Source organism: Phragmites australis, chromosome 6 (genome assembly GCF_958298935.1).
Source record: "Phragmites australis chromosome 6, lpPhrAust1.1, whole genome shotgun sequence".
NCBI classification, from domain to species: domain Eukaryota; kingdom Viridiplantae; phylum Streptophyta; class Magnoliopsida; order Poales; family Poaceae; genus Phragmites; species Phragmites australis.
In genome coordinates, this window is record NC_084926.1 from 32,990,025 (window position 1) to 33,013,755 (window position 23,731).

At 43.0% G+C, this 23,731-nt stretch overlaps 1 protein-coding gene across 1 annotated transcript; it reads right to left on the reverse strand.

The window, feature by feature from the left end:
- Nucleotides 1–219: 219 nt before the first annotated feature.
- Nucleotides 220–15,433, reverse strand: LOC133922246 (protein IQ-DOMAIN 21-like). Its single transcript, XM_062367486.1, has 4 exons — nucleotides 15,172–15,433; nucleotides 14,749–15,069; nucleotides 1,059–1,556; nucleotides 220–969 (listed from the first exon to the last, which is right to left on the reverse strand). The coding sequence occupies exons 1-4, from the start codon at nucleotides 15,298–15,300 to the stop codon at nucleotides 457–459; spliced, it is 1,461 nt and encodes a 486-aa protein (XP_062223470.1). The 5' UTR covers nucleotides 15,301–15,433; the 3' UTR covers nucleotides 220–456.
- Nucleotides 15,434–23,731: the final 8,298 nt, after the last annotated feature.

Genomic DNA, 23,731 nt, shown 5'->3' on the forward strand with positions numbered 1-23,731 from the left:
TAGACGTATAAATGGCAGTAAATAAGCATTTCCAAATTCCCACTTAAAAGGAATGGTTGAACCGAAGCTTCATACACCATTGGATCAAAATCAACATCTAATCAGATATCATTGCAGTATCCAAACAAATTGAAAGGTCACCACAATTAGTTTGGACTTCAGAAAAAATATACCAGGCAACATACAAATAGCAAAACACAATTTGTCAAACGAATGTGATAAGCTTTCGATCTTATTTCAGCCATAACATAACATAGCTGAAATTCTCAACTTATTATTCTCAATCGTTTTGAACCAGTATTCAGAACTTTTACAGAAGACATCGGTCACACACATACACAAGCACGCAAGCTATACAATATCAAAAACAAACATTGCAAAATTAGTCAAGAAGCACCTTAACAACATACACAGCGCACTCCACGGAGATGCCAGACATTGCCTTGGATGCCATACTCAAGTATAGGTCACCCTGCCGGGCCGCACGCCGACGCCGAGCCGTGGCGGCGTCCACTCCCCTGTGCAGCTCGAGTCCGGGCTGTACTCGGCGAGTGCACCGCCGTTATGGCTCGCGCTCTGGCCCGAGCTCAACGTGTCCCCGGCAAGCAGACCGCCGGAATGGGTCCTGACGTGCGTCGGTGTATCCGACGGCTGCGCCGTGCGCGCCTTGGCACGCGCCGACCGCGTCGCGGCCATGTAGCCTGGGATCGTCGGTGGCCGCCCGTGCGTCGTGGCGACCGGGTTCAGTGGGCTCCGGAACGACGTGTCCATCTCCACAGCCTTCTCGGACATACCGCCGGCCAAAGCAACAGCTGCCGTCACGTCGGACGTCGTCCTGGTGGCAGCGCCGTTGTACGTCTTGGCGTGGTCCGACGCGTTCTGCTGCTGCGCCTGCGTCGCTGCCATCCAGCGCTCCAGCCAGTGGAAACCGAGGCCGGCCTTTCCGTCCTCTTGCCGCAGCCACTGCCGCTGTTCAATCATGCAAAAGTTCGTCAGATCGAAGCAAACGCAAATTCATCCATGTCAACATCGGCGCCATCACGCCGCAGATGACGCACCTGCTTGTAGGCGTAGGCGTAAGCGAGCGCCCGCTCCCGTCGTGCGGCGGCGTCGTGCCGGCGCGCGCCTTCGGCCCTGGCGTCCTCCAGGGTGCGGCTGCTCCCGTCCCAGCCCGCTGAAGGGCTCCTTCCGCCGCCGTTGTCGTAGCCGCTGCCAAAACCAAGCCTGCCCCTGCTCCCGCTTCGCTGCTGCTGCAGCACGTCCGCCACCACGCCGTCGTCACTGACATCTTGGTCGCCTGCCAATGCCAACTCGAGGAAAGGGTAGTGTCCTCCTCGTCCGGCTCCTAGTGGGGAGGAGCCATTGGCTGCAGGGGTCGACGGCGGGAGGAGGAGAAGCGGGAGTTGGGTGATGCGGCGCGCGCGGACGCGGGCCTGGGCTCGGACGAGGGCCTGCATGCAGCGCATGGTGAGGTGCACCTGCCGCCGCACCTGGTGACCGCGCACCAGCGCTTGCAGACGCACCAGGCCGCGCAGCGCACGAAGGGCCCGCCGGGCCTGAAACGAACGAACAGGGAAAGCATGAAATTTGAGTACAGTTCATGGAGATGCTTAGATAGCTCAACTGCGGATTTTCACGACATAACATGTACCCAATACATACAAAATACATAGTTTTCTTCGAGGGAGGAATCACTACTAGCTAATGCAACTTCCAGTTGACTAAATTGTTCATTAATGTTTCATAGATAAATAGTTTGTCAAAATCGTAGATCCTGAATAAGATAGGAGATGTTCCGGTAGGATCGCGAATCAAAATATTCCATGTAGAATATGAAATTGTATCTTCTGATCCTACCAGTGAGTCAATATTACAATCTGGCATGTATCTTACCGCTAATATATTATAAAGTTGGCAAAGTTATCTCCAGGACACCTAAAATGTGTGGTTTGGTCTCTAGAACACCCTAACTCTAGATGTTGTGTGCTGGACACTGAGAATGTGTGATTTAGCCTCCAAGACATTATGCCTCTATCTTCACACTTCATGATTTTTTGTCTCCATGCATAGATTATGATCAATCCTAAATTTTGCAAAATGATGCAATGCTCTATTCCCCATGCCTGCAATTTTTGTTAGATTTTTCACAGAAAAATTGCAGAATGAAACTGAGGACATAATGGTCTATTTCCCCTCCTCTAGTGTCCTCCCTGACGCACACCTCTTTCTTTCTATATTTGGGTGCTTGCACTCTCCCCAGACACCACCTTCCCATTTTGGCTCAAGCGCTTCGAACTCCTTGCGTGCAGCAGGCGAACCCATGGGCAAGCACGCAATGTATTCCTTTCATGGACTAGTCTAGCGTGGGCGGTGACGGTTCTGGAGGTAGAAGAGAAGTTATAATCGAAAAGCAAATTACATCATTTGAAAAATATATATATATGTTTGAGAGAAATTTAGAACAGATTTAAAGGCAAATTCGTATCGCTCCTTAGGAAAAAAGTTCGCCAGAAATGTGGTATGAAATTTGGGAACAAACATTGTAGCAAAAAATTACAGTGATTTTTGACTGAACCAGCATAATTTCCCGAGAAAAATGAGATAAAAATCAAAAAAGCAAATTGATCTTAATTTGTGAGCAACCTGATGCAAATACGAGACTAAATTCAAAACTAGATTAAATTTCAAAGAAGAAAATTGTGGGCAAATTTGGAAGCGAATTGAGACAAATCCATGTGCAAAGTCATGCCAAATACGGAAAAAATTGAGGAGCAAAGTTAGTATAAAATTCAAAGAGCAACTCTATGCACGGTCCAGAGCAAATTTATGCAAAATTTAAGAGGAAATATTTGTACATTTGAGAGCAAATCGAGATAAACAAATAAAAAACCCAAACAGGGGTGCTCCATCAAGCCACCGATAGCTGATATGGGCAGAAGCAGCCATGCGTCACTCAAGCGGAGGAAGACGAGCGTGGAGCATATATTGGCGGCGGCGGGGTCTGTCATGCTTGCCGTTGCAAGTGGGGGTGGTTGTCGAGGCTACCGCTAAGAGGAACATGCTAATGAGCACCCAAGCTCAGAGAGACGGGAGGGGAAAATGATGTGTTTGTGGCGGGATCACTGGTGTGTGCATCGATCTCGGTGGCCGTAGTGGCGGCGGCGGTCCCCTGCTGCACTAACTCCACGTCCACCCCTGTTCATAGCCGCAGAGCTTCCCCTAGCACCATGTGCTTCACACTCCTTCAGCACCGTTATTACAGGAAGTTCATCTGTATCTTTTTCACTACTACTTAAAAATAACCGTTAATGATAAAGTATCACTATCAATTCACAAACTCTAACGACCATTAATCATTGAGCCTGCTAAGAACAGATAGTGACACGTACTATCACCATCAATTTTTGTTACAAACCGATAGTGTTATAGTTGGTGTTATGGACCGAAAGTAATATTAGAAGTATAACTATCGGTTAGTTCCTAAAACTGCCAGTGATATGTCATGGTATATAACCACTTGTCTGGGCTCCAAGCCCGAGCAGAACGGATGAGCTCTATTCTACTCAACGGCTCTTTGTGACAACCTTGTGTGGTGAGGTTTCAAAATTTAGAGAAATCCACGTGACGTAGTTTATCTAAGGTTAGTAAATTTATCTATATTTTATTTATACTTAGATTTACTTGCTAGATTGCTCTAGATTTTAAAAATCAGTGTTTGTTCTATGATGATAAATTTTGAAGGAGCTAGAGCTCCAACTAACTTAGTGAATTTAAGATAAACGATTTTAGTATACATTATATATGTTAGTAAGTTCATCTATATTTTATTTGTACTTAGATTTACTTGCTAGATTACTCTAGATTTTGAAAATATATGCTTGTTCCATGATGATGAATTTTGAAAGAGCTTGAGTTTCAATAGACTTAGTGAATTTAAGATAATCGATTTTAGATTTTCATATTCTAGGTATGAATTTAATTATCATTATTTAGCAATATGGATGTACAATATTGTTCGTAGTGGCCCTGAGTTTTTAAATGGTATAGAAGCTTTTTTTAGCATTCTCGTGGCATATAAGTCAAATAATTATGATGACTATATATGTTGTCCACGCACTGTTGCAATAATGAGAAGCAGTTTTCAAACATAGAGCATATCCGTACACACTTGCTTCGAAGGAGTTTCAAGCCTGGCTATATCTGTTAGACCAAGCACGGTGAAGATGAGGATAGTGAACATGAAGGGCAGCCCACTGTCGAAGAAGACGAAGGTAACGATATGATGACTGATGAAGACAACGATATGCTGACGTTCGATGATACTTTGGTCCATGATGATGAACATGACATATATCAGATGTTATGTAATGGAGAGGGAGACTTCACCAGTGGGAGATAACATCAAAACTTTTAGCGTATGATAGAGCATTATAAAACACCCTTGTTCCTAAACTATAAGGATGAGCACATAAAGTTACATACAGTACTAACATTACTGCAATTGAATGCTAGCAATGGTTGATCAGATAAGAGTTTAACTAAGTTGTTACAATTCTTGGGTAACTTGCTACCAGAGGGAAATGTGTCCAAACAACTACATACTGTATTGCAAAGATTTTGTAGAATTGGATGCATGTCCAGTGTGCAAAGCAGCATGGTACAAGCAGCACAACAATGATGATGAAGTGGGGATGAACCATAAAAGAAAGACCCTCCGCTAAGGTGGTGTGGTATTTTCCTATAATCCTCCATTTGAAGCGATTGTCTGTGAACAAAAGGTATACCCAGTTGATGCAATATGCGACGAACATGGCCTTTTAAGGCATGCATATATGTGACTTTAGTGATTAATGACAATATAGTCAATGAGGCTAATAAATTTGTTAAGTATATGATTTAGTAGGTCTTATGAATGCAACACATGAAAAAGCCACCAAAGTGGAACAAAGATTAGATTGAATTGGACAAGTCACAAGACAATTGTACACGTCAGATGGTCCGACGCAAAGGCGTTGGTACACATCGAAGCATTCTTTTCGGCTGCTTTGTAAATGTCGGATGGTCCGATGATAAAGAGTTGGCTATGCCGGAGCATTTTTCAGAAGTTAGTTTCAAGTGATGAAGAGTTGGTTGTACACGCCGGATGGTCCGGCAATCAGAGGCTTGTACATGCTGGACAAATGCACAAGAGACGTGGCTCAGTTTGCTCAAGTCTAAACATCGGATAGCTCGGTGATGGAATTAAAGGTAACACCGGAACATCCAGTGTTCTCAATAAGTTTAAGTGGAGTTTCAATAGCTAGTTTCTACTGCTCTACACGCTGGATATTTTGGTGTTTGTACTCCTATTAACACCGGAACATCCAGTGTTCACAGTCTTTTTGATCGTTGGAGCAACGGTTAGTTCACGGGTTTGAGGCTATAAATACCACTCACTCGGTCATTTGAGTGTGCTGGAGTCCAGAGAAGCTCACATACATCTGAGAAGATATCTAAGCCACCAAAAAAGTGCTAAAAGTGATCCTTCAAGGAAATTAGTACAAGATTAGGAAGTGATTAGTGATATTAGGCTTAGAGAGAGTTGTTGCTATGTATTGCAACCTAGAGAGGGGATTAAGAAGTGGTCCTACCTCGTACCAAGTGGTACGCTAGCGCCATGGAGTCTTGGTGACTCGATGGCATGTGAGCATTGGTGGCTCAAGCTTATCAACCATCTGACTTGGTGTGGAGCGGTAGCAAGAAGTTTGTACGGGGATATGGAGACACTTATCTTGGTGGCTTAAGCTACGAAATGAAGATGGCGGCAAGTGACCAGAAGAGTGACCAGAAGAGAGGTATGTGGTGAGCCTTGCCTTTGTGGCTTGGTCGCTCAACCTACTTGAGGCCTAGATGGCTCAAGGGTCATGATCGGGTGCCAACCTGGAGCAATAGCCTAGGTGCCTAGTCTAACATAGATTAGGAGTGGCATTTATGCCATCAATACCATGGGATAAAAATCATTTGTGTCGAGTTTGCTCTCTCTACCTTCTTTATGTTTTTGCATTTCCATACTTACTATTTACCTCTGCATATTTACCTTCCTAAGTAGTTTGTTAGGATTGGCTATAGGGTACAAACCCTTTTTGAGCTGTAGAGTAGACATACTAGATAAACCTAGAGCACATGTAAGAGAAATTGATATATGTTTATCATGTGATATTTTTTGGAGCCGATAAGTTTTAAGTGTCCTAATTCACCATCCCCTCTTAGAACGTCACTGATCCTTACAATTGATATCGGAGCAAGGGCTCACACCTTTCAAAAGGATACGTCCCACAGCTAGGCTTTTGATCAGCTAATCACATCTCCTTTTGATCAGTTAGGCTTCACCGTCTAGTGAGTTGTGACGTCTAGGGTAGGGATGGATATCAGCAGTGCTCCACATTTTGATGACACTTCCCTCGGTGAAAAATTCTAATAACTTGTTTTATTCAAGCCAGATGTTTAGATGTTTGGAGAGTCACTAAGAAGGGGATGAAGGAGCGTCCCACAAATAAGGAGGGACAATTCGATACCTTGGGGAAGAGTATCTTTTTATCTTCTCTATCCATCTATGCATTCAATCGAGTATATTTTCTTACCAATGCATATGATATTTAGACTAACCTCATTAAAATATATGAAAGCACAAAGGATGTGCACAATGAGAAATATCATGTTCTAGTCTCTAAGCTCAATAGTATTAAATAACTTGCCCATAAAAATGCTAATGACATATACTCACGTTTGAATATTCTTGTCAATGAGATCAATGGGCTATGTTTAACGCCAATTGAAGATGGTCAAGTGGTGAGAAGAATATTTCAGGCTCTTCTTCCAAAGTACAAGTTAATTGTCTCCATCTTCTACGACAACAATAACATTAGCAAGATGACTTCAAACCAAGTACTCAGCAAGATCATTACCCATAGGATGACAATAAACATGGGGGTTGAAACTTGTTCCTCATCTGATATCAAGAACCTTGTCATCACAAGCAAGCAAGCTCCTTGCCCACACATAAAAGAGAAGATGAGAAGGTAAGAGCAAAAATCAAGCTCAAACAAAGATGATAGTGATTAAGATGAAGAGAGGGATGAAGAAGATGAGCAAAACACATCAAATGACGAAGACATGGACCCTAAGATCACCAAGCTCATCTTAATATTGGAGAAGGACATCAAGAGGATCAATGCTAAGATCAATTATTCATTGTCCACTAAAGACTTGGTCAACACATTTGATCATATCAAAAGGAGGAAGAAGATCAAGAACAAGAGGAAGACAAAGAGAAGAGTCAAATCATTTGCAAGTCTCAAATCGGTGAGTAAAGATGAAGATTCAAGTTCAAGTGATGAGAGCTTCATCATTCACTCCTCTATCATCACGTAAGTTATCATCACATAAGTGCCTTATGGGCAAAGGTAGGAAAAACGATGTAAATGATGATGAATCCGATTAGGATTCACCCTCGTAAGAAGAATTTCTTGAATTGATCAATAAGCAACAAAGGGTCTTAAAGAAATAAACTAAAGAACTAAGAAATTTAATACCCTTAATGACATGCATGCTACCTTTATTTCTAATTATAAACAGTTATTGAGCAAATTTTAATGACTAAATAAGGAACATGAAGAGCTTAAGGTAAAACTTGAGAGCATTGAATCTCAACCTAAGACCCATTTGAAGCAATCTGTCTCTCTCTTTAATTTAAATTCTAAGGTAGATGCTTTCACTTATTGTAATGATTTGATTGATCTATCTACCTCATCCCTTTACAATGAGACATATGTTGAAAATGTTATTATAGAATTATGTAATGATCTCATTACATAAGAGAATGATGAGCTCAAACAAGAAGTGGAGAAGCTCAAAGACGACTTAGAAAGATTAAAGGGCAAGAACCATATCCAATCTCATCAAGATAACTGTGATAATATGGTGAAGAAGCTTACGGATGGATCTACCGTGACATGCTTCAAGTGTCATCAAGAATGTCACAAGTCATTCCAAAATAAGCAAGTTAAGAATGAGACCAAGGAGAAGAAGAATACGATGAACCTATCAAATAAAACCTCTAACATCTACACTAAAATCAACTATAAGGCCAAGAGCAACCACTACAAGCTCAAGAAGAAAGATAATAGAAAAGTGATTGGGCACATGGTTAGGCAAAAGGACCGAAGGTGAAACCAAACTATTTAGGTGCCTAAGGAAGTTATCATCAACATAAAGGGATCCCAATCGGTTTAGGTTCCAAAAAAGACTTGATGTCCATGGGTCAACTTGGGGGATTTGGAGACTTAACGCACAAGATAAAGTGAAGGTTAAAGCAAAGAAGTCAAGCGTACAAAATTGAACGCATTGATGAAGAACTTAATCATCATATACCCAAATCCCCCATTTAAAGGTAAAATAGGTAATTGTAGCTAGATTTTTGTTCATACTTTTTATTTTTCATTTAGTACCTTTATCTTGTCTAGGATTGCCTATCCTTATTTCATTTCCTTGCAATGTCTAGTGTAGTTTTTCATATGGTAGGTTGCTTGTGTTTCTCTCTAACCCATGAGCAACCTACATGGTTTATTAGCGGTTGGTTCTTTTCATGGTATGTTTCTACAACCGGTATCCTTTATATGTCATGAATCCAACATATAGGGTACCCTTTTCATTATTATCAATGACAAATACATGTCTCTTATAAGTATTCGACACTTGTATGCACACATTTAGGAGGAGCATTCTTATGGGTTGTGATTTTAAGACTAACATGTGTTTCAAGTAGTATCATTTATAGTCTCGTGAAGTATCTACAAGTCTCTGAAAGTATGCAATATTTATTCGTCAATTGATATTATTGTCAATTTATTTGTTCAATTAAGCTACCTCCATACATAATATGGCTTAAATTTTTTATCTCTATATATTTTCTAGTTGTGCTTATATTGTTATATACCTACAAGTGATTCATCACAAGTAGGTCTTATCATATGTATGCATACATATCAGGGAAGTTTAGATCATATTATGTGATTTTCATTAATTGTGATCCATATTTTTTATTTCAAATGCTATCCACATAATCCTTTCAATTGGATTCCTACAAGTGGTATAATCTAATTAGATCATGGTTCATGAAGATCTCTCCCGTGTATTCTGATGTTTTTTCTTGAGTTTAACATGTGTTTATAGCCTTTTTGAGATTGTTGACAAATGGAGAGAATTTTGATGACCAAATTAAAATACAAGATTGTTGATAAAGAAAGAAGCATGATGCAAGAAGCACGCATGGAAGTATTACAAGTCATATCAAGGCAAGAAGTGCGCAAAGTAACCAGCTCTTGCATGGGTCGATTAAGGGAGATAGTAGTGATGAAGAAAGGGGGGAATTGTCTCCATGGCAGTCAAAACAAAAGGAGGACAAAGTGAAAGTAAAAATAAGGTGTGATAAAGATGGGGTCTTCCCTTATAAGTAGTATTATTGGTTTTCTTACCATGCATCCAAGCAAAGTGGTAAGACCTTGTGAACTTTACAATTGTTGCCATTCATTATTTATGCAATTTACAATTTGTATCATTTATTATTTACCACTTGCTTTGGTTGTATTGTAATCAATCACAAAAAGGGGGAGATTGTAGCAAACATGTCACTTTTAGGGTATGCATGTGATTTTAGTGATTAATGACAACATAGTCAACATAACTAACATATTTGCCAAGTATATATTTTAGTAGGTCTTATGGATGTAACATATGAAGAATTCATCGAAGTGGGTCAAAGATTGGATTGAATTAGACAAGTCCTAGGATAATTGTACACACTGTATGGTCTGACACAGAGGCGTTGGTACATGTTGGAGCATTCTGATCCAACGATGAAGAGTTGACTACGCCAAAGTATTTCCCAGAAGTTGATTTGAAGTGATGAGGAGTTGGTTGTACACGCTAGATGGTTCGAGGATCATAGGCTTATACACGTCGGATCAATGCACAAGAGAAGTGGCTAGGTTGGCTCAAGTCTACACACCAGATAGTCCGGTGATGAAGTTAAAAATAACACCAGAACATTTGGTGTTCTCAATGAGTTTGAGTGGAGTCCCAACGGCTAGTTTCTACTGCTGTACACACCGGATGTTTCGGTGTTTGTACTATTGTTAACGCCGGAACATCCAGTGTTCACCGTCTTTTTACTGTTGGTGCAACGACTAGTTCACATGTTTGAGGCTATAAATAACCCCCACGCACTTGGTCATTTGAGTGTGTTGGAGTCCAAAGAAGCTTACATACATCTGAGGAGACATCCAAGTCACCAAAGTTCTAACAGTGATCATCAAAGACAATTAGCACAAGATTAAGGAGTGATTAGTGATGTTAGCCTTAGACAGAGTTGTTACTAGGTATTCCTACCAAGAGAGGGTATCAAGGACTAGTCCCACTTTGTACCAAGTGTTATTCCGACGCCTTGAAGTCTTGGTGACTCGTTAGCACCATGAGCCTTGATAGCTCAAGCTTGTCAACCCTCTAACTTGGTGTGGAGCGACGACAAGAAGCTTGTACGGGGACACGGAAATCCTTATATTGGTGGCTCAAGCTCCGAAGTGAAGACAACAACAAGTGACCAGAAGAGAGGCTTGTGGTGAGCCTTGTCTTTGTGGCTTGGTGGCTCAACCTACTTGAGGCCTAGGTGGCTAAGGGTCGTGATCGAGTGTCGATCGGGAGCAATAGCTTAGGTGGCTACTCCAACATGGATTAGAGGTGGCTTTTTGCTGTCGATACCACAGGATAAAATTTATTTGTGCCGAGTTTGCTCTCTCTACATTCCTTAAGCTTCCGCATTTACATACTTGCTATTTACCTTTGCGTGTTTACCTTTCTAAGTAGTTTGCTAGGATATGTTATAGGTTGTAAACCATTTATAGCAGTAGAGTAGACACGCTAGATAAACTTAGAACATATTTAGATATAAACTGATATAGGTTTATCTTATAAAGTTTTTGGAGCTGATAAATTTGAAATGTCCTAATTCACCCTCTCTCTTAGAACATCATCTATCCCTACACGATGGCACACCAAAGAGCACAAGAAAAATAGAATGCTTAAACACCTTGCTTATGGCATGCAATGAAGGAACATTGATAGAATACAAGAAGACATTCGCACATGATGTAAGGAATATAAGGTTCGTGTTCAGTACAGATAGGATGAATTATTTTAGCAATATGAATAGTAGTCATAGCACTAGGCCCATGACTCTATGTATCTATAACCTTCCAACTTATATGTGTATGAAGTGGAAGTATCTTATGATATCGTTGCTGATCGAAGGTTCAAATCATCCTGGCAACGATATCGATGTGTACCTCAAACTAATGGTTGAAGATCTTCTTATAATATGGAACGATGGCATACGAGTATGAGATGAGTACAAACATGAGAATTACACCCTACGTGCAATGTTATTCGTAACAATCTAAGATTGGCCTGCTCTTGGTAACCTATCAAGACAGTCAATAAAAGAATACAATGGATATGTCTAGTGTTTGGAAGATATAATGGGTCGGTGGCTGAAGAACTCTCGTAATAGTTTGCATGCATCACTATAGGTTCCTTCATCGAGATCATCCATACGGTATCAAAGCAAGAGCTTTTGATGGGACAAGGGAGACTGGTCATGCTCCAAAGATTCGCGCAAGAAAATAGGTATTTGAGATGGTAAAAAGTATTAGAGTAGTCATTAGAAAAGTGCGACGCAGTACACAATTCCCGAGTAAAAAAGTAGCTCCTATGTGGAAAAATAGATCAATATTTTGAGACCTACTTTATTGGTAGGACCTGGAGGTTCGGCACACACTCGACGTCATGCACATCGAGAAGAACCTGTTTGATAACTTGATTGGTATCTTAATAGATATACCAGGTAAAACAAAAGATACACTCCAAACACGTATGTAACCAAAAGATATGAAATTCAAGAAAGACCTACATCCTCAAGAATTGGACACCTGGAAAAAGCGGCTTTCTACGACCTACTAAACTCTGAGCAAGGAAGAGAAACTCTACTTGTGTGATTGCTTGCATGAAGTTAAATTTTCGTCCAGTTACTCCACCAACTTATCGAGTTCATCAATAATGAAGTGGTAAGCCCAAAAGATAAGTTTTATGAGCCGGTATATAGAGCGCAACCTTCAATAATCATTCAGGACTTGCTGAGTTCTACAACTTCGGATAGTAAGAGAGGTTGAACCGCTTATTTGTTTCCTTTGCATGAATGTTTCATGTGAATCCTGAGGTTTCTAAATATCTGAAATACATTGTGAGTTAGAGAGTAAGCTCTGTCCCAACTAACCAAGCAATATTTGTGAATGGTATGTGAATTGTCTATGTATGTATGTGTATGTCTATATATATATATATATATATATATATATATATATATATATATATATATATAATTTGTGAATAAAATGTGTCGAGCTAGAATGATGAATTATGTATGTATATATGCTTGTGTATATATATTGTTCTCTGAATATATTTTTGTCGACAATAACTAAATTTTAGGGTAAGAGATTATTAATCTGCAGTGAGAATCCAATAATCACTATTAATTTATTATATAAAATGATAATAATAATTATCACTATCAATTCATATAATAAACTAGCAGTAATAATCATAAATTATTACTGCTATTTCAAAAACTAGCGATAAAGCAGATTTTAAATCGATAATATCTTTTTATAATCATGAACGTTACCATCGTCGTCGTCAAGGTCGAGCTGTGCCGCCGATGGCACCGACCAGGCGAGCACCAGGACCACCTCCACCACTATCGCACCATCGCAGTTTTCCTTTCCTTCACCAGGTGCTAGAATCAACAACGACGATGCTAGACCTATACTGCTGCAGCGGGGATTCTGTTGGGAAAGAGGATAAAACAGGTGGTGGGAAGGGAGAGAGATGCACGGGAGGGGGAAACAAGTCCCTCGACCGCTCCACGCGACGACTTGTCACTGTCCCAGTTCCTGTGCACGGTGCACAGGGCTGCCTTGCGCTCGTAGTTTGATTGCAATTGAACACTTATAGATTGGCGTGCATACTGCAGACAGCTAGACGAAATTGCATGGTCAAAATTTAGTCTTTACTTTAAAAGTAATTCATATTTTTCTTTTGAAGAAAAGGAATTTCTTTAAGCTAGATTACAAAAAAACACCCGCTTCAGGAAATTTCTAAGTTGCATCATTCTAGATTTTATTTCCACTTAGATCCATGTACCTACAACAAGACAATTATCCCCGTAATAACCGTACTACCAGTTCTTTACAGTGGCAGGTGAAGAGATCATCAGTCGTTCACTTCACAGCGATACTACAACGATTCAAATTAGCGGTTCGGTCTATATTGCTACAGTGGATCGAGGCATGTACTACCAGGATATATCCTAGATTTAATTAATTCTTTTTGTACAAGAGAAATTCAAAGTAATTTTTTGGATCGCCGAAATTCACAGTGCCGTAGATAGGACCGTGAATTTGGAATCAAAACTTGAATTATTTAAAACTAGCAATCAAACATGAACCGGATCCCAAAAATTACTAACGATCACAGGATGTTATGGGTCTGCCTTGCCTAGGAGAGGTCGAGTCGATGAGCTCTCCCAAATAGACACTGTATACCTACCCTGTTGAAGAGCAACATGTAAATATGCAGGATGTACATGTTGGCATTCTTACAGTCACACACCAGCATAACTGATCTACCTACAAATGGAACAGGCCGTGCACACCATAAAAGCGCACTTACTGACCTCGGTTGGTCTGGTTTGGTAGGTGGTGGATCCCAAAGACGTACACTCACCTAAACCTAATCACCGATGCAATTGATGCATGATTCCTCCCCAAGTCACCGTGTCATTCTCGGCAAATCTCTCTACTTGCGCTGTAAGCAAGCAGGCAATCTTGATGCCGGGGTCTCTAGCAATATTTTAGCTACCTAGACTCGTCACCTCAAAAGCAGCCACCGATTTTAACAGCAGATCTCTTGCCAATCATTGTGTCAGAAACAAGGGCTCACCACCTACTCACTGACCAGTCACCTTTAATTTCTCACCATTAATATTTGGGATAATTCTTTGTATCCTATCGAAAATTATTAAAATTCACGATCTGCCCAAAAAAAAATCAAATTCCCGTCCCTCATATGCCAATACATCAAAGATTTTGCCTTATGCCATTGAATAACGATGTTAATACCAATGGCATACCGGGATGAAAAAACTAAATTGCACTTCCCCTTAATTGGTACTGATCGATCAGTGCAAGGTAGCTAACTGAACATCTTAACAATGATGTATGCTTGCCATGCAGATGAACACATGATGCAAATTTAAGCATAACGTGGCATTGAGAAAAACTGGAGTTGTTTTGAGGAGCCCAGATGTGGCTGTATCTGATCTGAGCAGTCCGATTTCCGATGAGACGGCTCATACGCGTCAAATGTCGGCACCCGTTCAAACTAAAGACCAGGGATCAAAAACTCTGAAGCCATTCGACATTTAATTGTGATTTGTGATAATAAGAATGAGAATCCTATGTTCGGTTTGAATCTAAGATCGGTCAAGCACACAAGGTCTAAAGCAGATAAAGATTATTGCGAGGTAGAGTATGTTAATTCTGATGCACGTGAGACAATCAAGGAGACGTATGGCTAGCTGGTTGGGCACGCACGTACCAGGTATCCGCGGTAGTAGGCCTGGATGCGCACGGCGGCGCGCTCCTCCCGCGACGCGCGCCGGTGCACCGCCATCCTCACCACCCTCGCCGCTGCCTCAGCCGCAGCCACCGCTGCCTCGGCCGCGGCCGCCAGCGCTCTCGCGCGCTCCATGTCGCCGGCCACCTCCTCGTCGACGTCCTCCTCCTCCTCCTCCATCATCGCCACTGCTCCGCCCTCGTTGCTCACCTCCAGCGACGTCTCGGACGCCGGGAAGTGCTCCAGCAGCAGCACCTCCGGCTCCTCGGTTCCACTGGTAGTCTCCTCCTCGCTGGCCCCGTTCTGCCATGACCGCAACTCGCCATGAATGATCACCGCAACATGCCATGCCAACCGAGATGCAAAGAACTGCTATATAATGCCATCACATCGGTGGATGCCTACCTTTTTCCCGTTTTGCACGGTGTCCTTGTTCTTGGAGGAGGTGGCGGATGACGACGAGGACGGCCGGAACACCTTCCTAACGGCGGCGAACCAGCCGCCGCCGCCACCGCCGGCGTGCTTCTTGCCCATGGCTGCCTGCGCGATTACCCCGCTGGCGATAAGCTGGTAGAACTTGGGAGCGGTGAGGAAGGAGGAGGCAGTAGTAATGGTGGAGATGCACGCAACGCGCGCGATGGCGCCAATTTAACGTCGCCCACGGGGACCCCCCGCGCGTGCCCTGCTAGACTGCTATGCTCTGCTTTGGGGTGGGAGTGGGGCTGTGTGTCTGACTGTCTGAGGGACCGGGCTTCGCAGGTGAAGGACACAGACAGGAGCAAGGCACTACTTTGCTAGTACCTTCTTCCATTCTGGGATTGTGCCTGTGTCGTGGGCAGTAGTAAAACTGTATAGCCCATCACTACTGTAGTTTAGAAATCCTTGTAGGTGAGGTGTATGTCTATCCGTTGGCATCTAGGGACATTTGTAACGAGGGGCTACGTAGGTGAGGTGTCTGTGCTATGTAGGCATGGTAATTATTACTCGTTTATTTGTGGGTTAATATATGAATAGGGTAGGACATAGGTAGCATTTGATACTTGCGGGTATGTTCGTGGAAAAAATATATTATTTTAATGATTATACAGGTACGAATATGATAAAGTATATTCATACTCGTGACATTCATTTACCCGTATAAATCTATGACATGTGAGTCTTTTACTTTAAAATCTTAATATCTTCACATACATATGTACATATATGAGTATCTGACCCAACACCCGCCTACTCAAACCCCCGTAGCTCGACTCACCCTGCCACCAAGGGGCCGTCGCCCTACCCCTGCTCTCCTCACCGCTAGGACACCATCATCCTGCCTTGCTGCCTCGGCTTGCGCCACTACCCGTCCTTGCTCGCCCCACCGTCAGGACTCTACTGCCCCACCCCAGCTCGCCCCGTCGTCTTGCATCACCCTGCCGTCCTACCACCACCCTGCCCTAGCTCACCTCGCGCCGCTGTCCAGCACCGCCAAGATGCCACATTCCTGCCCTGCTCGTCCTGCTGCTAGGACTCCCCTGCCCCGCCCCGTCCCAGCTCGCCCTGTCGGCCTGCGCCACCCTGTCGCCCCATCGCCACCCCACCCCAGCTCACCCTACCGTTCCGCGTACCCCTCCCCTCCTTGGCCACCGCCTACGAGTATACCCGCATGTAATGGGTACTCACTGACAACATATTTGGTGTTAGCCTTTCGCTCGTGGAGATTCACGAATATACTCATCAGTGGATAAAAAATCAATAGATATGAGTATATATGAGCAGTGTCTATATCCAATTGCCATCCTTAATCCTGTAGGTTTCATCGGTTCGTAGTGTGCAGTACATGAGTACAGGGTAGGAGCTCACATGCAGGTGAATGGACCTCAGTTGAAGTGAAAAATATTGATGCGAGTCTATGGAACTGGACCGAGCTTGCTGAGTAGGATGACACAGATGGCGACCTTGAGCACCGTGCGAGACAATCTATGTCTAGCTTGGCTTGGATGCTACACAAAATTATGCGCCTAAATAATCTACAACTAAGTAACTACTAAGCATGTGTTTGAATGCATCAAAATAAAAACAAATTCTATAGGACTCTGTCCTATGAAAGACTTTTTTTTATGTGATGATACGTTTTTGCTCTCTCTTTTTTTTCTTTTAGCTTAGCTATTAAATTATAGAATAGATAGTGTGGATAGAATTTCATAAAAATCTTTCTAAACAGAGTCTTATAAAATTTGTTTATAGATAGGGACAAAACACCTCCTAAACCAGAGCATATGAAACCGGCCGAGTCTCTGTAAACCAGGGTAACCTTCCCCTTGTACATGGTCTAACAATAAACTTGCAAAGTTTCACATTTTCAAAATTAAGAGCCTTTTTTCTTTCGCGAATCAGGAGATCCAACTTCATTGATTAACAATTGGGTACAAGCTCGAATCAGACGGTCTCGGGTCTTTGGTGATCGCGCCAAGGGATGTCAAGCTCCAATCCGACATGCACGCCCGTCACCGGTGGCAATGGCAAGGGATGAATGCAAGAGGAGGGGGGAGAGAGAGCATCATTAATAAGGAGGCAAGAGGCTGCTTGTGCGCCTAAAGAGAGCTTCGTATACTAGATAGGGCCTAGGGCTATTTTGGTCCTTTCCCGTCCTTAGAGTTTTTCAAAATTTAATTATGATTTTTTTTCTGCGTGAAACAGATGACAAAGCCTAACAGAAAAAAGGCTACTTAGAGCACCTCTAACGGCGGCAAACCAGCCGCCGCCGGCACCGCCGGCGTGCTTCTTGCCCATGGCTGCCTGCGCGATTACCCCGCTGGCGATAAGCTGGTAGAACTTGGGAGCGGTGAGGAAGGAGGAGGCAGTAGTTACGGTGGAGATGCACGCAACGCGCGCGATGGCGCCAATTTAACGTCTCCCACGGGGACCCCCCGCGCGTGCCCTGCTAGACTGCTCTGCTCTGCTTTGGGGTGGGAGTGGGGCTGTGTGTCTTACTCTCTGAGGGACCGGGCTTCGCAGGTGAAGGACACAGACAGGAGTAAAGCACTACTGTAGTAGTACCAGACTTGCTAGTACCTTCTTCCATTCTGGGATTGTGCCTGTGTTGTGGCCTTGTGGGTAGTAGTAAAACTGTAGAGCCCTTCACTAGTGTAGTTTCAGAAATCCTTGTAGGTGAGGTGTCTGTCTATCCGTTGGCATCTAGGGACATTTGTAGCGAGGCTCTGTCGGTCTGGGCTGTGTAGGCATGGTAATTTATCTTAATTACTCGTTTATTTATAGATAAACATTTGAATAGGGTAAAATATAGGTAGCATTTGATACGGGTATGTTTGTGTACGCAAAATACTATCCAATGAGTATACGTGTATGGATATGGTAAAACATATTCATACTCGTGACATTCGTTTACCCGTATAAATCTATGATATGTGGGTCTTTTGCTCTAAAATCTTAATCTCTTCACATACATATGTACATATATGAGTATCTGATCCAACACCCGCCTACTCGAACCCCCATAGCTCGACTCACCTAGCCATCAGGGGACCATCGCCCTACCCCTGCTCTCCTCATCGCTAGGACGCCACTGCCCTGCCCTGTTGTCTCATCCCGCGCCACCGCTCGTCCCTGCTCCCCCTGCCGCTAGGACTCCCCCACCCCACCCCAGCTCGCCCCGCCGGCCCGCGTCGCCCTGCCGTCCTGCCACCACCCCGCCCCAGCTCACCTCGTGCCATCGTCCTGCGCTGTCAAGATGCCATTGTCCTGCTCGTGCTCGCCCTGCTGCCAGGACTCCCCCGCCCTAGCTCGCCCCGCCGGCCTGCGTCGCCCTGTCGCCCCACCGCCACCCCACCCCAGCTCACCCCGCCGTTCCGTGCAACCACCCTCCTTGGCCACCACCCACGTGTATACCCACAGGTAATGGGTACTCGCGGGCAACGGATTTGGTGTCAGCCTTTCACCTATAGGGATTCACGGATGTACCCATCAGTAGATAAAAAATCGATAAATACGAGTATATGTGAGTACTATCAACATCCGATTGCCATCCTTAGTCCTGTAGATTTCAACGGTTGGTAGGTGTGCAGTACATGAGTACAGGGTAGGAGCTCACATGCAGGTGAATGGACCTCAGTTGAAGTGAAAAATATTGATGCGAGTCCATGGAACTGGACCGAGCTTGCTGAGTAGGATGACACGGATGGCGACCTTGAGCACCGTGCGAGACAATCTATGTCTAGCTTGGCTTGGATGCTACACAAAATTATGCGCCTAAATAATCTACAACTAAGTAGCTACGAAGCAAGTGTTTGAATGCATCAAAATAGAAACATATTCTATAGGTTTTTGTCCTACGAAAGACTTTTTTTCTTGTGATGATACGTTTTTTTCTCTCTTTTTTCTTCAACTCAGCCATTAAATCACAGAATAGATATTGTGGATATGTTTCAAAAAATCTTTCTAAATAGAATTTTATAAAATTTACTTACCATTAAAATGATACATAATTGTCGCATCCAGATAGGGACAAAACACCTCCTAAACCAGAGCATATGAAACCAGCCGAGTCTGTGTAAACCAAGGTAACGTTCCCCTTGGTACATGGTCTAACAATGAACTTGCAAAGTTTCACATTTTCAAAATGTAAGAGCCTTTTTTCTTTCGCGAATCAGGAGATCCAACTTTATTGATTAACAATTTGGTACAAGCTCGAACTCAGACGGTCTCGGGCCTTTGACATGCACGCCCGTCACCGGTGGCAATGGCAAGCGGTGAATGCAGGGGGGGGGGGGGAGCATCATTAATAGGAGGCAAGAGGCTGTTTGTGTGCGTAAAGAGAGCTTGGTATACTTAGATAGGGCCCAGGGCTATTTTGGTCCTTTCCCGTCCTTAGAGTTTTCAAAATTTAATTATGATTTTTTTCTGCATGAATGACAAAGCCTAACAGGAAAAGGACTACTTAGAGCAACTCTAACCGGCTCACTATCCGACTCCCTATAGTCAAACATAGCGATAAAAAAAAAACTCTCCAACCGACTCTCCAACTGCCTCGCTATATTTAGGCGCTAGCTATCTGCTCCATCTCACTCGCCACATCCAGCGAGCAGGAGAGGCTCGCCATCTCTATTCTCTATTCACTACAAGATGATGACATGTGACCCATGTGAACAGTACTCATCGCCTCCAAATTTCTCCTCCTCTCTTCACTTAATTTTTTTTTACATATTCCATAATCCATGTGCAATCTATTTTAATTGGATTCACCCAAAAAGCCAATGTATAATTTAAACTAAAATTCTCCAAAAAGGGCTACTTTTATAATTTCTAATAATTTTTAGTGCCTCAAATATATTCCTAAAAATCTGAAAAATTCACTAATATTATTTTTATGTGATAAACTAATTTCTAAAATTATTTACATCCCTAGGTTATATAGTGAAAAAGTGATTATTTTGTAATGTTCCATTTATATGCATTTTTATCATTTCATGTGATATGCTTCTTTTAATTCAATTTGAATTCAAACATATACAAAATTTAGTGATTGGAAATATAGTTGTTTTAAATATTTTTCATTTATAGGATACTAATAAAATATAGGTGAGTGAAATTTAGAGAGTGAGATTTATAGAGTCGATTGGAGTGCGCTGACAAATAAGAAGTGGAATCTGGATAGGGAACTCCCTATGTATTAGCCAAATTTGAGGGATTCATTAGAGATGCTCTTACCTCAGTGGCAATTGCATCGCATACCTCATTTAAAGTAAAATTGTCACCAAAGGATTGTGAGGGCCTAAAACCCTAGCTTGTGAGGCTCCGGTCGAAGGTATGCCACCTAAGCAAAAGCACAAATCCAAACTGAGCTCTAAATTGTTCCATTTTCCTTCCACCTCACAACCAGGGGTAGGCACAAGTGAGGGTATAGGTGTACATGTGTACACCTAAATTGTTTCGAAAAAATTAAGTATATATCATATTTGTTTGAGGAATAATAATTGAATGTATTAATTATTGATGATAGCAATATATGTATTTATATGCTACAATTAAACAAAGCAACAGATGTAGTTTGTTAGTGATCCATCGCATGTAGTGGTTGTGACATGCCTTGTAGTAGAAGTGAACGTCTGGGGACTCGATGAAGTGGTAAACGTGACCATGTAGTCGGTTGAGGATGCCATGATGACTCGGTGAGGCTTGCAGTGGTTGAGGACGTGCCAAAAGATCTATGCAGCACTAGCTGGTACTGAGTCAATTGCTCTCATAATATTTTCCTTAGTCTCCTAGTCTTCTCAGCCTTTGCCTTTTTCTCACTACAACAAGCGTAGCTCCTAGTGGCCTAAGTGGCCAAACCCAATGCGACAACACGCAATGGCCCCAGCCCAATGTGGTAAATCATCAATGCCCAACAGTGGATGTCCAACGCTCAATCGACCAATCCCCAATTCCCCAAGTATGCAATGACATCCCAGGCCCAACACCTAAACAAACGTATGAGATGGAGGCGATAGCACCGAGCCTAGAGGCAGCGTGAGCACAGCGGGGAGGGGTGGCGAGAGCGCAGTAGGGTGCTACCATGGCGGCACAAGCACGAGCGTAACGGGAAAGGGATGTGCCAATATGGCAATGCGCTGCCATGACAACACAAGTAGGGCACTACAAAGTTTTTAGCTATGCCCACCTAATATTAAAATGTTACGCCTGCCACTGCTCACAACCTCTCCATGATATCTTCGACAGGCAGCCCTTATAAAAAATAAAATGCGAGCTTAAGTAGGAGCCTTGTGGATCCATGGTGGCAACGAACTTGAAGCCAGTGGGTATCTGCACGGCAAATGTTGGAAACCGCCACGCGACATCTGTTTCACTAAAGCTCTTTCACGGGCGAGCATGACAGTCGTGTCAACAAACTCCAGATGTGAGCACAACAGATGCTATTATCCAAGATGCATATATTGCTAAAAATTTATTTATTAATCATGATTTATCTCGTGTTCCACTTTCTTCTCTTGTTGTGCAGCCTACACATCATTCTATTGCCGTTGACAGGCCTCAAAGTCAAATTATTCCACCCAAGAGGTTGATTAAAGAGTGTAATATTGTTGATTATGGCTATAGTTGTGCAGAAGAGGTAGAAGGTAAAGTAGAACCTTATAATTATAATAAGACTATTACTTCTGCTGATTGAAATAATTAGATGACTTCTATACAAGATGAGATAGAATCACTTAAAAAATAGTACTTAGGATTTAATCAAATTACCAAAATAGAAGAAACTTACAGGAAGAGTTGGCAAAAGAGATGTGTTGCAGTTGAGTGACCTCTTTGATTTGGTGAAGCGGAGGAGGTAGTAAAGTAGGAGAAGTATGTAGCAGGAGGAGTGGATACAAGCATGCAGTAGGAGGATTGGATACAACTACCAACCTTCGGTGCTGGTACCCCGGACACGTCCAGATAAGCAAACGAGCCGACCTGGAGCACAGACTTGGTAGTAATGACACGGTGCACGGAGGAGAAAAGCGCGGACCCCATGGGTTGGTCGCCCTTGAAATAGATCTTGGCGGCGGCGGCGGCACCACGTGCGCCGGGCACGGGTGGAGGTGGCCGGTGCCCCGGATGAGGTGACGGGCCTGCCATGGGAGGCCACTGCTGGTGGATCTTGGCACCCTTCCTGGAACCAGAGAGATAGAGGGTGGAACCAGAGAGATAGATGGTGGCAACAGGAGGTGGAAATGGATGGCATGAAATTCAAATTATCCGATTTCGTATATGTTAAAATACGAATATGGATATTCGTATCCGTATTCGTTTTTAAATAGATATATCTGAATTCGTTTTCGAGATTCGGATTCAAATGTGGATATCCGAATTCGAGATATATCCGATTCGTATCTGTATCCGCCAACTAGGGAACCAAATTTTGCTAAAGGTTTAGAAATTTCATATATGAACGAAATTCCAACCCAATCAAATTGGAACAAATTTTAGTCAAATTTCATCAAATTTTAGTTAAATTTGATAAAAAAATTTAAATTTCCAACATGAATTTTGAACAAAATTTCTAAAATTCCGGCCCAATCAAATTAGAACAAATTTCAGTCAAATTTTATTAAATTTCAGTTAATTTTTTTCAAAAAATTAAATTTCCGACTTGAATTTTGAAGATCGAGTAGATATCCGAATGCGGATTCGTATTCGAACTATCCGGTTCGTATTCGTATTCAAAGATATCCGAATTCGTATTCGCATTCGGATTAAAATATGGTAAATCGTACTATTCGAATTCGATTCCATACGTATTCGATCCGTTTCCATCCCTAGCAATAGGGAGAGGGAGAAAGAAGTGGCGCTCGAGAGGGAAGGAAGATGTGGTGATTAGGGCTAGGAATGTTTTGGGCCTGGAGGGAGAAGTTGGGATTGGTTTGGGCTTGGTTTCAAATTAGTCTGTTTCATTTTTCCAGTTAGTTTTCTTTTAGAACCAACTGAGAAATATGTCTATTTTATTATTGTTGGTTTGAGGCTAAAAACCGATTGAAATAAGTGCTTACTAACCGATTGTGATATCACGAGTCGTTTGTAGGAACAAAAATCGACTAGAAAAACCGTTTTTTTCAGTTGGTTTTCTATGGCAGTTATTTAAAAACCGACAGGAATTACTGTATTTGTAGTAGTGAAAGATTCTGTGAATTCCATGAGGACGCGGCCGTCCCGACAGTCCCAGATGCTCGACGCGAACTCGGCCACGGCGAAGTCGCCAAAGCCGAAGTTGGTGCGACGAACTGCGGGGCGGGGCGTCAGCATCGGGACGAACTCTGGGCGCGGGACGCCATCGCCGGGGCACGCGGAAGTGGCGGAGGAAGGCCCGGTCGGAAGCGTGGCGGAGCCAGCGCTTGGACACCAGAGGGCGCGGACGAGGCCAGTGGGAGAGTCGCTGCGGATGAGGATCTCCCCGAGGAGGTCGTCGTCGCCGACCACCTTGGAGGCA